The 16114-nt window shown below is 44.5% G+C and overlaps 2 protein-coding genes across 3 annotated transcripts in view; one reads left to right on the top strand and one right to left on the bottom strand.

Moving 5' to 3' along the window:
• The window catches only part of LOC136331920 (zinc finger protein 420-like), a 284820-nt gene that overhangs the window by 64030 nt on the left and 204676 nt on the right, over positions 1–16114 (bottom strand). The gene's annotated exons all lie outside the window — the stretch shown is intronic.
• LOC136331922 (zinc finger protein 420-like) overlaps positions 1–16114 on the top strand; it is a 122892-nt gene that overhangs the window by 97703 nt on the left and 9075 nt on the right. The window contains exons 1-4 of one of the 2 annotated variants that reach the window (XM_066271087.1): positions 8394–8523; positions 11545–11676; positions 11896–12109; positions 12617–12758. In XM_066271087.1, coding sequence (XP_066127184.1) covers positions 12095–12109; positions 12617–12758 — 157 coding nt within the window. In that variant the 5' untranslated portion in view covers positions 8394–8523; positions 11545–11676; positions 11896–12094. Of the gene's footprint in view, positions 1–8393; positions 8524–11544; positions 11677–11895; positions 12110–12616; positions 12759–16114 lie in introns of those variants that run through there. The other variant, XM_066271088.1, reaches the window with a different exon arrangement.

Here is a 16114-nt window from a genome sequence, read left to right as displayed (position 1 = left end):
CAAGAAGTACTAGTGCCAGGGAGAGGCTGGGGCAAGAAGGGAGGTCTCTCATACCTTGAGGGGCTCTGGGAGGTCTGAACTCCAATGGCCCACACAACTATAGAGAGGGCAGGGTCTGCCTAGTGGCCTGGGATTGGGACAGAAGCAGTTCCAGTCTATTTCCCATCTGCCCTTACAGTAGACCCGTGGCGAAGGCCCAGATAATCCCTACTGGGATTTGGGGAGACCTCTTTTATTTTACAGCCTGGTGGATCCCCTGGAAAACATCTACAGGGTCTGGGCTGGTCTCTGATCCTCCTCCAATTATAGAAGACTTCTGTATGGCCAGTAGTTGTAGACATGGCTGCCATGCAGGTGCAGGTGTCCATAAGATTCAGTCAGATGGTAAAGAAACAGTGGAGCCTGACCAGGTGGTGGCGCAGTGGATAGAGCATTGGACTGGGATGCAAAGGACCCAGGTTTGAGGCCCCTAGGTCGCCAGCTTGAGCACGGGCTCATCTGATTTGAGCAAAAAGCCCACCAGCTTAAACCCAAGGTCACTGGCTCCAGCAAGGGGTTACTCAGTCTGCTGAAGACCCGTGGTCAAGGCACATATGAGAAAACAATAAATGAACAACAAAGGTGTTGCAATGCGCAATGAAAAACTAATGATTGATGCTTCTCGTCTCTCTCCGTTCCTGTCTGTCTGTCCCTGTCTATTCCTCTCTAAGTCACTCTGTCTCTGTAAAAAATAAAAAAAATGTAAAAAACAAAAACCAAGAAACAGTGGAGCCAAAAATGGTAGGCCATTGCTTTATTCTAGCCTCGCACTGGCCAGTGAGTAAACATACAGCAGGAAAAACACTTTCCTTTCACACAGGGCTCTCAAAGCCACTTGCACATTCTCTGTCTCCACAACCAGGAGAATCTTCTCCAGTGTTTCCTAGAATCAAACGCCCCCACCAATCTCAGTCACCTCTGGTTCCCTACCTGCCAACATGGCTTTTTACTCTGCAAAACTGGCTTCTCTGTCTTTAGCACCCTGCCATCCTCACTTCTACTTCTTCTTCCATCTTCTCCTGCTCCTTTCTAAACCTTTCAGCACAAAGACCTCTCCTCCAGCATACATTAGCATAACAATGGCCTTTCCCAAGCAGGAAGGTAATTAGCAATTTCACAGACACATACCTGGCTGGCACTGCCCAAAGCCATTTTGTAACAATAAAAGTGAGCAAACTTAAAAAACACAGGATTTACAAACTCATTTGCCTAACAACCTTAAAGGCCAGGTTTAGTATTTTCCCTTGAATCTCTTTATTCTCTATAATATGCGACTGTTTTCTCTTTGTTTCCTTTCTTGTTCCTTTCTCTTTCTTTCTTCTTAGCACACACCCTCTACAACCTGCACAAACATTCTGCACCTTTCATAAACTTTTTTATGCATTCAGAACTAATTTTTAAGAAAGTATTTCTATACCATATACCTTTTATTGCTGACACTATATAATTTCTTTCCAATTACTTAAAATTCTCAATTTTCAAAATACCTTAACATTAAGTGAGAACTAAGCCAGTAATGTTAGTTCGATTGAAGAGGGACACACAGGCCTGATGAGGTTTATAAGAAGTTTATTTACGCATCTGCAAAGGAGACGAGCTGAGATCCTGGCGCCGGCAGCAGAGAGCTACAGAAAATGAGTGACTGATAGAAGGATGGTTGTGGGCATTTGCTGGCATGGGGTTCCGTGCACGTGGACATGCTCAGATTAACATATCTGCTTTGCTGCCTTGAGCACAGACTGTCTCCCTTTCTGAACCCTCAGGTCCCTCCCAATGGCCTTGTCCCAAGGATATTTTCCAGAAACTTCCCGAAGTGGGAGGGATGATGCTTAAGAGGAGGTGGAGAGAGGGTGAGGGAGATGGTTACTATGAGATTGGTTGGCAATGAGGGCCTGGGAACTTTGGCTGGAACCGCCCACACCCATGACCGCCAAAAGAAATTTCCCAGGAGCTCTTTGAAAAAGAATGACCATCAACCAATGAAAATGAACACGTCATATCAACTCGTCATCACCCTACCGACTCTATTAATTACCCCCCAGCAGAAGCATCTGCACAACTTCTTGCCCCCCTCCCTCTTGTTTTGTGGACCAGAGAACCTTGTCCGGAAAGTGCTCTACTAAATAAAGCTTTTGCTATTCCACATTTGATGGCTACACCGTCTTTCTTCCTCTGTGGGGAAAATACCTTACACTTACTAAAGAAATTGCCCTAGTGGGAAGTTGGGTAAGGGAAATTTGAGTTTTAAAGGGGCTCTGGATTTAAAGAAGCGTTGAATCTGAATGTAACATGTTGAGGACTGTGACATCTTAGGACAAGTGGTGCAGGCCACCAGCCATGAAAACTGAGTACATCCAGTACATGGCTGGAGAAAAAAAAAGAAAGAGAGAGATAAACAACCGTTAGAAAGAAATGTAGCAATATTTCCCACAGAACTCTATGTACCCAGACCAAGGAAGCCCTACCCTAGAGACTTAGCCAAGAATAAGGTCAGCTAATCGCACCTCTCCCGCCCTTGTAAAAGTTGCTTGCTCGCTCAGCCTAGATAGCCACCCTATACAAAGGAGCCATTTTAGAAGCTCGGGGCTGCAGTGTTCCCTTGCGTGGGTCGCCTGCAGTCCCTGCGCAGGTTTGCAATAAAACTTATAAAATTCACTTTGGGTTTGCTGTGGTCTGTCTCCTGGGATGTAACAAGGACCAAAAAGCCAACAGGGTTTTTGCAGTTTAGATTTTTGAGGGACAGAGGTGTGAGGAACTGGCTGTAAGCTGACAGTCTGCTCAATCACCTACATCACTTTCTCTGTGAACTTGCTAAAGGCTGTTAAGCTGTGATGCTGGATTGCTTATGCTCATCCTACCCCCTACGTCCCACAGAAAGACTGGAGGCAAGATTCTTCTGTCCTTTGTTTTGTGTAGAGTTAAGATGTTCTGTATGGTAGGGGGTTTCTGCACTTGGTAAAACTCTTGGGTTGCCATGGAAATGTGATCAGAAATCTCTGAATTGCTAATGACCTTACTTTGCCCTATAAATAAAGGAAGAAGCGGTTTTTGAGCATGCTCTGTTCTTGCCAGCAGCAATTGCAGAGCCCTCTCGACCACCTCCTTTTATTCTTTAAGACTATTTTCTTAATTCCTTGCCATTCACACTCAGGAACTGGAATTACTAGCCATGATGGTTCGTGACACTAACAAGTAATTAGCAATTTTAGATGGATACTTTTATGAGTATATTTTATGACTTTCAAGAACAGTTTTTTTTTAATTGGAAACATTTATAGAAATTATAACAGAGATAAGAGGAATCTTTTGTAAACTCAGGCAAAACAAACATGTATTTTTGTTAAGAATTTTAAAAGATATTAATTTTAAACCAGTAGTAATATCAAATGCCTTTTTAGACCACCTGGTTAAAAAACATTTAGAATAACTTTATATTTTTATATTTATTTTTTGTGTGTCACAGAGACTGAGAGAGACAGATAAGGAAAGACAGAAAGGGAGAGAGATGAGAAGCATCAATTTTTCATTACAGTACCTTAGTTTTTTATTGATTGCTTTCTCAGATGTGTCTTGACCAGGGGCCTACAGCAGCCTGAGTGTCCCCTAGCTCAAGCCAGCAAACTTGGACTCAAGTTGGTAAGCCTTGCTCAAACCATATGATTTCACACTAAAGCTGGTGACCTTGGGATTTTGAACCTGCGTTCTCAGCATCCCAGTCCAACGCTCTATCCACTGCGGAACCTCCTGGTCAGGCTGGAATAACTTTATATATGTAAGAAAATAGTATTCTCAATAGTTGTACAGAAGGAAATACTTCTCACTTGTCTTTGGCAGCCTTCCAGGAAGGCCTAAGTGAAGGGAGGGAGCACACTACTGAGGTGCGTGGGTTTTATAAGTGTCGATATGCATTCCTGGTTTTTTTTCCTTTTTTTTTAAGGTTCACTGTCTGGAAATAAAAGTGAGATTTTTTCTACTTTGAATTATTATTCTCTTTTTGAATAGAATTTTTAATAATAATATGAAAGCTGGTGCATATCACAATAAACAAAAATACAAATAAAGACAAAGTCAAACAAAAAGGTATTTATAATCTAAATCCTCCAGAAGGAGGGACAGAGACACTCATCTTTGTTTCACACCAACTTGTACTGCAAAATACATTTACAAGGTCCAGGTGACATAAAATCTGAAGGGTAGAGAGAGAATTCCCAGTGTGTATGGAACAGCAAAAATTTTAGTCAAACAGATGAGAGCTCTCAAACTAAAATGGACTACATAGAAACAAGGCAATTATGGTACAGAGACACACGCATTACACATAAATAATACCTGATTAAACCAAATAGCACAGTTGTAATCTGGCCCTTCAAGCAGGAGAGAATCAACACATAGAATAACAATCAACGTGGCAAGACCTTACAGAATACAGAAACAAGTTCAGGATATACAATACCATTTAAAGTTAAATGAAAGCCCCTTATATATTCTCATTTTAAAGCAACAATGCCCAGAGTATCTAGACACAGGAAAGAGACAATTGCACAAAGTATATACAAATAGAACAGTATATTTTAATGCATTGATTTAGTTTGTTTTAACTCATCATTTTCTCATTTTGAGAAAGATTTGATAAGTTGAGCAGGACTAATAGAGAGAGGATCAATAGTGAAAGTGAAGAAGCAAATTTCTGACTATTTTCCATTGCAGTGACAGAGGTGGTTGAGGTTTTGTAAGGTTTTGAAACTGAAAGTGTCATTCTTCCACCATTGAGAATCAGTGTCTAGTTTATATTGAGGCCAAACTGTGGGGTGCACCTTGACATGCTCAGATTATCATATCTTGAGTTGTTGCCTTGATTATAGACTGTCCCTCTGTCTTTTTTTAAAAGATATTATTTATTTATTTTAGAGGAGAGAGAGAGAGAGAGAGAGAAGAGGGAGGAGCAGGAAGGAAGCATTAACTCCCATATGTGCCTTGACCAGGTAAGCCCAGGGTTTTAAACTGGCAACCTCTGCATTCACAGGTAAAGGCTTTATCCACTGCCTTTTTTTTTTTTTACTTTGTTTTATACTGAGAAATCAGAACGACATATCCAAATTTTGCACCAATTGATTATTCTTTCTTGTAAATATGTTTATTTCCTTCCCTTGTAAATATTACAAGCAACAAAACTTTCCAAAACAAAAGGAATTTTTTATTTTTATTGACAATTGACCTTTCTCCAAATGTTTTGAGTTTCGTGAAGCATTTTAGCAGCCCCGTATTTATTTGCTTTGGACACGAGTGTGCAAACTGAAATGTCTTTCATGCCAACATGGCTGATGGAAATGCTATACAACACTGTATGATCTCCATAATCTGCATTCCACAGATCCCAAAACCTGTTATCAACATTATATAATTTTAAAAAAATATTTAGGGACCAACACATAGAATGATTAGACAAAAAATTACATTAAACTTTCAGTCTTCTCTAACTCAGCCATAGTGGTTAAAACTTTTATGTATAATATAAGTATAATCAAGGTTAAAATCTGTTAAAATGGGCCTTGGCCGGCCCTGGCCGGTTGGCTCAGTGGTAGAGCATCAGCCTGGCGTGCAAGGGGTCCCGGGTTCGATTCCCGGCCAGGGCACACAGGAGAAGCGCCCATCTGCTTCTCCACCCCTCCCCTTCTCCTTCCTCTCTGTCTCTCTCTTCCCCTCCCGCAGCGAGGCTCCATTGGAGCAAATATGGCCCGGGCGCTGGGGATGGCTCCTGGGCCTCTGGCCCAGGCGCTAGTGTGGCTCTGGTGGCGGCAGAGCGACCCCCCCCCCAGGGGCAGAGCATCGCCCCCTGGTGGGCGTGCCGGGTGGATCCCAGTCGGGCACATGCGGGAGTCTGTCTGTCTCTCCCCGTTTCTAGCTTTGGAAAAATACAAAAAAAAAAAAAAAATTAAAAAAAAAATCTGTTAAAATGGTTTCTTAGTTTTCACAACTAGAGAGAATCTCTCCTGGTATCAAACACAAATTTTGCAATAAACATAGAAAAGTTTTGATCCATTCTTTATTAATAACAATATTGCAGTTATGCTAATTAGAGAAAGAATAATTATAATCAATTTGGGAGGACTTTTGGCAGGATGAATTTTCACAGAGCATCAGGAATGCACACTGGGAAAATAATAAAATACCATGACCACATTGATGTATTTAATCAAGACTGCAATGCATTATTGAAAAACATTAAATGTTAGACAATAGGCCCTGGCTAGTAGACTTCTCAGCAGTGTCGACACAGCATGTGGAAGTCCCGGGTTGGATTCCCAATCAGGGTACACAAGAGAAGTGAACATCTGCATTTCCACCCCCACCCCCTCTCTTCTCCTGCAGCCATGGCTCCAATGATTCAAGCAATTTGGACACACGTGCTAAGGATGGCTCCCTGGCTTTTCTCAAGGTCTAAAATAACTCAGTTGCCGAGTAATGGAGCAACGGCCCCAGAGAAGCAGAGCATTGCCTGGTAAAGGGGCTTTCCGGGTGAATCCCTATCAAGGCGCTGGCAGGAGTCTGCATCTCTGCCTCCCTGTGTCTCACATAATAATATACCAACAATAATAATACCATATAAATATTAGACAATATACATTTAAGTGAAATATTTTTTAAAAATGAGATTTCTATTTATGTTTTTATTCAATTTAGAGATGGGGAGAGAAACATCCACTTCTTGTTCCACTTATTCATGCATTCATTGTTGATTCTTGCATGTGCTCTGACTAGGGACGAATCCCAAAACCTTGGCATATTGGGAGGCTTCTCTAACCTAGTGAGCATTTAGTCCAAGGCCATGTAAGAAAAATGTTGCAGCCTGACTAAGCAGTGACACAGTGGGTAGAGCATAGACCAGTGATGGGCAATCTTTTGAACTTGGTGTGTCAAAATTCGCCAAGAAACCGAGCATAAATCGGGTGGTGCGTCACTTCGAGAAAAACGGCCTAACCGGAAGTCCCAGAACTAGACACTCTGTGCTGGAGTTCTGTTGTTTTGGCCTACAGACCTCCGTCACAGAGTGTCTACACTACAGCCAATGTTTTATCCTCGGCTACTGCACCTGGCTGTGCAGGAGCCGAGGATGAAACGTCCTTCTTGGCATGCGGCCCCATACTTCTCTGGTATGTGGCTGCATGCGGCCGTGTGTCATTGAAAATGGCTATGCATCTCAGTGCGTGTCATAGTTTGGTCATCATGGGCATCGACCTAGGATATGGACGACCCAGGTTCAAAACCTGACACTTGAGCACACTTGAGCACGAGGTAGCTGGCTTGAATGTGGTCTAATAGATGTGAACCCAAGGTCACTGGCTTGAGTCCAAGGTTGCCGGCTTGAGCAAGGGGTCACTGGCTCAGTTGGAGCCCACCCCTTTGGCCCCATCCCCACCACATGCCCATGAAAGCACATATAAGAAAGCAATCAATGAAGAACTAAAGTATCAGAACTACCAGTTGCTGCTTCTCATCTTTCTCTTCCTGTCTGTCCCTCTTTTTCTCTGTCTCGCTAAAAAACGGGAAAGAAAATCTTACAAACAGTGTATGTGTCAAAGTTGTTATCCAGCACTTAATCCCTGAGGTGTGATAATACTCTTGAAAGAAATTTTTTTAATGATTTTTAGGCAGGGACTGTGGGCGGAGAGAAACAGAAACATGGATTACTTGTTCCATGCGTCTATGCAGTCATTGCTTGCTTCTTGTATGTGCTCCATCCCATTACCCACACCCCATAGTGCAGGGGTCCCCAAACTACAGCCTGGGGGCCACATATGGCCCCCTGAGGCCATTTATCCAGCCCCCACCGCACTTCCCATTGAAATACTGGTCAATTTGTTGATTTAAATTTACTTGTTCTTGATTTTAAATATTATATTTGTTCACGTTTTATTTTTTTACTTTAAAATAAGATATGTGCAGTGTGCATAAGGATTTGTTCATAGCTTTTTTATAGTCCAGCCCTCCAACGGTCTGAGGGACAGTGAACTGGCCCCCTGTGTAAAAAGTTTGGGGACCCACAGCCCATAGTGGATCAGGAGGACACTAATAAACTGAGCAACCCAGCCAGGGACTCTTCATAATATTAAGTTTGTAAGGAAAATCGTACACATTTTATTACCCTAGTTCTACAAAAAACTAACCCCTGCGAAGGGGGGGAGCCAACGACAGGGGTGTTTTGGCCCCGCCCACTTATCCCGCTGTCTCTACTCCCGAATGGTCAGTATTAATAATCCGCCCACCGTGGAAGCGCTCATTGGGACCTAACGCCTCTGATCATTTGAGTCGATGCGCACGCGCAGTTTCTTATGGAACCGGAAGTTGCTGTGGAATTGCGTGGTCCCGCGGTGTCAGTTGACGGTCTCCCCGGTTTAAACCTGACCCTCCCCGTCCCCATTCCTGCATGCGGGGAGCCTGAGGGTCGCTTCGCACACCGAGAGCCCCGCTCCCGAGCCGCAAGCGGTGAGTGCGGAGTCCCGGTGAGAAGCCCCGAGCCTGCTCGCCTTGCTTCCGGATAGGGGCTCCGCGTCGGTTTCCGGGGAAACTCTGAGGCCGCCCCGCCCGTGTCCCCGCGCCTTCGGGGGTGGGATTACCCTGCCGCGGGGTTTCCTGCCTCGGTCGGGAGGCGACGCCCCTTCTCACCACCCCCCCCCCCTTCACCCCGCGCTATTTAAAGTCCCAGGAGACGGACTCGGGCGCTGGAGACGGACAGTGTGCGCCCCTCCACCCGCCCGGCCTCTCTCGGCCCGTAGAGCCCGGACTGCCCTCCCCCCCCCCCCCCGGGCCTGGGGACCTGCGGACCCCCTCCTGAGACCCCACCCCATTTAATAAGAGGCCCGGGTCCAGGAAGAGCACACTTTCCATGGGGCGGGGATTCGGTGCGAGAACGCGGGGTCCCCAGAAGAGCCCCCAGCCCCGCGCGGGGAGGGCTGTGTGGGAGCGGCGACAGCGAAGGGGCCCCGGGGACACGCAGACCGGAGCTGGGAGGGGTCAGGGGACGGAGAGAGACACGGGAGGGGAGGAGAGGGCAGTGAGGGGCCATGAAGAGATGGCAACGTGGGGGTGCGGGAGACGGGACCGCGACGGGGAGAGTGACAGTAACCGGGGAAAGGAGCGCGAGGGGAAGGGGAGAAACCCGGAGGGGAAGGAGGGGCCCGGAGAGAAGGGCGCAGGGAGGGCGGCTGGTGAGCAGAAGTGGGAGAGGAAAGAAAGGTCTTTTTTTTTGGCCCAACGGATTTACCTTTTTTATTATACGTCTTACCTGTAATTTATTAAAAATGAAAAAACCTATTGAGATGAATCTTTTTTGATTATCTGCTTTCTTGCAGTAGTTATTAACTTTTAAAATAAGCATTCGTGATATCTCATAACCACAGCTTATAAATGTGTTTTCCTCTCTTAAGTGAGAAGCACATAGGCAGTAAGACACTACTGCATGCACCCCTACCGGAATTCACCTTGCAAGTCCACTTGGGGCAATGCTGTGCCCATCTTGGGCTGTTGATCGACAGTAGAGCTATTTTATTTCCTGAAATGAGGCCATGGTGCTATCCTCAGTCCCTGGGTCCACTTAACACAAAAAAGCCATGGCTGCAGAAGGGGAAGAGAAAGATAGAGTGAAGGGAGAGGGGGAAAGTTAGGAGAAGCAAATGTTTGCTTAACCTGTGTGCCCTTCCACATAACAACCCGATGCTGTATTGTTGAGCCAACTTACCAAGGCCATAACCAGAGCTTATAATTCTTAACTGAAAATGAGGAAGTCTCAAAATTTAAATATTTAATCCTAGAAGTCGTTACATTAAAAACGATTCCATATACTTTTCCTTTTTTTTTTTTTTTTTTTTTTTACATTTTCATTTATTCAATTTTTTAGAGAGAAGAGACACAGAGAAAGAGACAGAGAGAGGAAAGAGATAGAAAGAACAGAGGGAGGAGCAGAAAGCATCAACTCCCATATGTGCCTTGAACAGGCAAGCCTGGGGTTTCGAACCGGCAACCTCAGCGTTCCAGGTGGACGCTTTTACCCACTGTGCCACCACAGCTCAGGGCAGGGGTCCCCAAACTACGGCCGGGCCGCATGCGGCCCCCTGAGGCCATTTATCTGGCCTCCGCCGCACTTCTGGAAGGGGCACCTCTTTCATTGGTGGTCAGTGAGAGGAGCATAGTTTCCATTGAAATACTGGTCAGTTTGTTGATTTAAATTTACTTGTTCTTTATTTTAAATATTGTATTTGTTCCCGTTTTGTTTTTTTACTTTAAAATAAGATATGTGCAGTGTGCATAGGGATTTGTTCATAGTTTTTTTTTATAGTACAGCCCTCCAACAGTCTGAGGGACAGTGAACTGACCCCCTGTGTAAAAAGTTTGGGGACCCCTGGCTCAGGCCATATACTTTTCCTTTTAAATACATTGTGTTAAGTTTAAATTGTGAGTCCTGCATTTTTTTTAGTGTCCATCATATGTAGGAACAGCCATTGGTATTTAGTAAAGTATATTAGGCTATTTCACTGTGCACTTGGTAAGGATGTCTCATCTTAGCAGTCACAGCCTTTTGTCTTGAGTTCATCAAGTGTTCAGAAGCATTTTCTTTTTTTCATGTCATTTGTTGAATTGAATTAGTGACTGAAAAGGTGAAACAGTCCTCACAGTATCCAGAAGTGTGAGGTGTGCCCTGTCTGATACCTGTCAGCCAGTGCTGCTGAAAACAGCTCTGAGGGAGCAGTGCGGGCACCACAGGGACCTAGATAAAGATGCCATATCCTGGGCCCCACTGCAGACCTGCAGAACCACAACTTAGAGTGCAGCCCTCATCCCCAAGGAATCTGTGTGCTTATTAAAGCTAAACCATTCCACTCTGGGGTCCTATTAGATGGCTTGATTTTTAAGAAAGTTTGTCTGCACCATCCCCCTAAAACTTAGAGAGCTGCTCTGGGTGGAGCAGCATTGTTATTTTCTTTAGTTCTTTATTTTTTCAATTTAAAGAGAAGTGAGGAGGGAGAGAGAGAGAGAGAGACAAAGGAGGGAGGAGCAGAGCATCAATTCCCATATGTGCCTTGATCAGGCAAGCCTAGGGTTTTGAACTAGCAACCTGAGTGTTCTAGATCACCACTTTATCCACTGCACCACCGTAGGTCAGGTAGCATTGTTTTCATGAGCTGTTCCAGGTGATTGCAGGGTGAGCCCAGGGATTAGCAGGAAGGATCCTGGAAGCATTTGGTTCTGTTTTTGTTTTTATATGATAAATTTTATTTAGAATTCACAGAAGTATCCTGACCAGGTGGTGACACAGTGGATAAAACATTAGACTAGGATGAAGATGACCCAGGTTTGAAACCCAAGGTCACTGGCTTGAGCAAGAGGTTACTCACTCTGCTGTAGTCCCCCCCCCGCCCTTCCCCATCAAGGCACATATGAGAAAGCAACCAAAGAACAACCAAGGAGCTGCAATGAAGAATTGATGCTTCTCATGTTCCTTCCTTACAGCCTGTCGGTACATATCGGTTCTGCTTTCTGTCTCAACAATAAAAATAAGTCACAGAAGCAGAAGGGGGCTCAAGGAAGAAGTTTCAAAGGCAGAAGAGGAGCCCTCAGAGCTTAGGAGAGAGACAAGAAAAGGTGAGTGGGGGGCACAGACATTCTCCAGAGAGGAGAGCGCCCGGGTTACATTAGTGAGAGTGCGGAGCAGGGATGGTCAGGGGAGGTGACAGGAGGTTGTGTTGGGTTTGGGCGTTCAGGAGAGCAGCGCCTGTTCTCATTGCTGTGGGAATGTGTGGACGTCTGAGGGAGGACAGACAGGTGAAGACAGGAAAATAATACAGTGTGGTCTCCCTGCAGGAGCACTTTTGGCTGACTCCTGTGAGGAACAACAGGAGAGTGGCCTTTTCAGCATTTCCAGATCCTTCTGTCTGTGACTGAGGTAGCAGTGGAGAGAGGGACTGTGTGGACACCTGTGGTGGCACATTCTTGAAGTGCAGACTTGATTCCTCAACATATTGTCACCTGAGAAAACAAGCAGGAGCAGGACCAGGACAGAATGGCTGCTTCTCAGGTAAGAGATGTGTCCTGGGCAGAGGCTGTGTTTGCTTTTCCTCCTAACTTCAGTGGATTTTGGACCTGCAACCTGTAATTCTCTATTTCTGATGTTCCTGCTTAGTGAGGTAGTTCCCAATTCCTTATTTTTTTTAAATTTTATTTATTGATTTTTGATAGAGGAGAGAGAGAAAGCTGGAGGCCGAGAAAGGGGGATAAGTGGGCATCATCAACTCATAACGGGTCGTTGGCTCAGCTATGGCCACCTGGTCAAGGCTCGTATCAGAACGTAGTTAATGAACAACTAAAAGTGCCACAACATGAATTGATGCTTCTCATCTCTCTCAAACCAGTTTGTGTGACCCTGTTTTTCAGATACACTTACCCAAAAATATATGTTGTTGGGTGAAAATGATCTTACTTGATCATTTTCTCCTAGGCCAGAACCACTTCTGACCGTGTTTTCATGTTGCATGACGTTATAAACTCAGGCTGTGGACTCTCATTAATGTGTCTTTTATTTTAGGAAGCAATGACCTTCAGGGATGTGACCTTCAGGGATGTGGCTGTGGATTTCTCTCAGGAGGAGTGGGAATGCCTGGACCCAGCTCAGCAGAAACTGTATACAGATGTGATGTTGGAGAACTACAGGAACCTGGTCTCCCTGGGTGAGGAGGACTTCCTTCCTGAGTTTATTCTCTACCAGCAGTGTTTTGTTACCTTCACTAGGGGGAACATAATGCGGGAGCTTCTGCTCAGCAGAGTAGGTTTTGTAAGTCCTGTCCTCAGGAAACAAATATGTAGATTTGTTGGTGTAGAAACAAATGCTTCATGATGCACATTAATTAGAACAGTGTATGAAAACTTACCTGTTTTCTATAATGATTAAGTTGCTATCAGAAAACAGTATTTTGGAAAGTTATTTATCATTTACAACAACATGGACAGACCTTGATAACATTATACTGAGTAAAATAAGTAAATCAGAAAAAGCTAAGAACTTTATGATTTTATACAGAGGTGGGATACAAAATTAAGACTTATGGACAGAAATAGGAGTGCAGTGGTTACTACGGGGAGGGTGAAGGGGGAATGAGAAAGATTGATAGGAAGGTGGGGAAGGGTAAGGACATAAAGTAGGACAAATATATAAGTGGATGGAGGTTGATTTAAGTTTGGATGATGGGTATACAACGTAATTGACTGTTCAAATGATGTGGAGATGTTTGCCCAAAATCTCTGTACTGTAGTGACCAATATCACCCTCTTCAATGTAATCAGCTAAAAAAAGGGGGGGGGTGTTATTTTCTAAAACGTCGTAATATTGTACCATGTCTTCTCACCTGGGCACAAAATGAATTAGAAACTGGAGCTGGGAAGGAAAATGACAGTATCCTTCCACCCAGGTAGGTGGGATGAGGAAGCAGGTGAGGCCGGCAAGAGACCCTAAAGGTCCCGGTGGAGGCCTGACTTTACAGTGTGGTTGGGAAGCTGCTGCAGTGGAAAGGGCTGTGAGAGGCCCAGGTTTATTCTGGTTGCTGTCATAGAGGGACAGCTCGTCTCCAACACTTCCCGTGCTCCTGCGTCCTCTCAGGACTCTGCTTTTGCTCCAGTGACCTCTGTCATCACATCAGCAGTGGGGGCCAAGTCTTCCCCTTGGACTGAGCTGCCATGATGACCCCTTTTCCATAGCTTTGGGCACCACGAAATACATGTGCACGTACCTGAGGAATTACATGATAAGCTCTTTTTTCTAATTTGGAGTTTTTGACAAAAGTGGTTGAGATCCTCAAGTTGGGTGCAGAAATTTTAGGAATCATCAGGACAGATGTCATGTTTTCAGATGTATATATATATATATATATTTTTTGACAGAGACAGAGACATAGAGTGGGACAGATAGGGACAGAGAGACGAAGAGAGAGGTGAGAAGCATCATTTCTTCGTTGCGGCACCTTATTGTCCATGAATTGCTTTATGTGCCTTCATGGGAGGCTACACCCAAGCGAGTAACGCCATGCTCAAGCCAGCGACCATGTGTCGTGTCTATGACCCCATGCTCAAGCCAGCAATTCTGTGCTCAAGCTGGTGAACCCATGTTCAAGCCAGTGACCTTGGGGTTTTGAACCTGGGTCCTCCGTGTCCCAGTCCAATGCTCTATCCACTGCACCACCTCCTGTCAGGTAAATATATCATTTCTAATCCTATGGAGGTTTCCCACAAGACCCTACAGAGTGTAGACTCTGAGTTTGTTACAACATAAAGCATCTCCTGAAAGTGTTAAGATATAATTCTCTGCTTTAATTCAAAATGTTCTTTTGCTTAGTATGAATTATCTTTACAACTCTCAGGGCCCTGGCTCTTTGGCTCAGTGGAAAAGTGTCGGCTCAGCATGTGGATGTCCTGGGTTAGATTCCACTCAGGGAATACGGGGAAATGACTATCTGCTTCTCCACCTTTCCCCTCCCCCCTTTTTTCTATTCCTCTCTCTCTCTCTCCCTCTCTTTCCTGAAGCCATGGCTCTATTGGTTCTAGTATATTATCCCTGGGCTCTGAGGGTAGTTCTGTGGTGTCTGTGCCTCAAGCGCTAAAAATAGCTCAGCTGTGACCATCATCCCAGATGAATAAAACAGCCCCAGATGCGGTTTTCACGTGGATCTCATTGGGGTGCATGCATGAGTTTGTCTATCTCTCCTCCTCTAACTTGGAAAAGAAGAAAAAAGTATTCCAGTCTGTATTTTTTAATTGTCCACAGTAATTTCTTGTCTTTTATGTATCTCAGAGTTCTTCCATAATTTACTGTCATAGGTGACTTAAGGTTATTGCCCAACAAGTAGGAAGTGTCTATTATTTGCTTTTGTCATCACTGTCATTCTGCAGTTCTCTTGTGCTGTTGAGAGCTGTCCAGGACTGTGTTATGTAAATAAGTTTAAAATAGGTGTTTGGTTTGCTCACTTATATTTTGCCTAAGTGTCGCAATGGTGGTAGGTATCTCTGTGGATGCTTGCCCTTCGAACGGTAGATTGCACATTGTGGATTTCCTTCCTGCTTGGGAGGGGCTGTTGTAAGGCTAATGCTTACTGAAGAAGGGTGTTGTTGCCTCTGTCTGTTTAAGGAAGGGCAGAAGGTATGCTATGGAGTGCAGGCTGCTGAGGAGGAATCCTGAGGGAGAGAGAGAGTGCTGAGGTATGTGGTGGGGGCCTTTGATTCCAGGAGAAACTGGAGAATGTGTCAGGGCTTTGGGAGCCACTGAATGAGAGGGAAGAGAGGGTCCTTGTGTGTTTGCTTGTCTGCCGGAACGAGCCTTTAGTAAACGGAATGGCCCACCAACCTTTAGCTCCACTGATGCTTCACCGTCTGCAGAATACAGTGGGAACTTGCGTGAACAAGATGGTGGAGGCCAGAGGCCTTACACTGTCATTTCCTGTTTTCCCTTTTTGATGAGATCTTGGTCATATTTGTGGCTTTGGATTGACAAGTGCTGATACAGTATGCAGAAATTTTCTTTTGTAGTAAGAAGAGGGATACAGCATTATAGCTCACTTCATATTTAATAAGTGGCTTTGTTCCTTAAGTGTACTTCAGGGAAAAGCAATGAGTGTTTTAATTTGTTTTCTCAGCATGTTTTTTTTTTTTATCATAGTTTGTATTTAATCTGGAATGCTTAAAGGTTCTCTCCATATTTTACAATTTTTGAATGGTTTTTGTAAGGGTCCTGTTCAGGGCACCTTGATATCCAGAATATTTCTTTAAAATTAAAATTCTCACCCCCACTGTGAGGTTGTTGTTAATTGTCTTGCTATTCTGTCACTTAATAGCTTCCTGGCCTTCATTTTGACGTGTAGGAAAAAGTTTATCTTTGCAGAAATGTCAAGAAAGCTTACTTTTAAAAGGGACCTGACAAAGAGGGGAGTTTATAGCACAATAATTGTTTATAAAAGCCTAGACAGGGGTCCAGAGGCGCTATTTTCTGATAGGTCAGCCAGCCTGCATTCCAGGGACAGTGTAAACCTGTAGGAGGAGG

This window comes from Saccopteryx bilineata, chromosome 3, assembly GCF_036850765.1.
Source record: "Saccopteryx bilineata isolate mSacBil1 chromosome 3, mSacBil1_pri_phased_curated, whole genome shotgun sequence".
In the NCBI taxonomy this organism is placed as follows: domain Eukaryota; kingdom Metazoa; phylum Chordata; class Mammalia; order Chiroptera; family Emballonuridae; genus Saccopteryx; species Saccopteryx bilineata.
The sequence above is the reverse complement of the archived record's forward strand: the minus strand, read 5'-3'. Positions and strand labels throughout refer to the sequence as shown.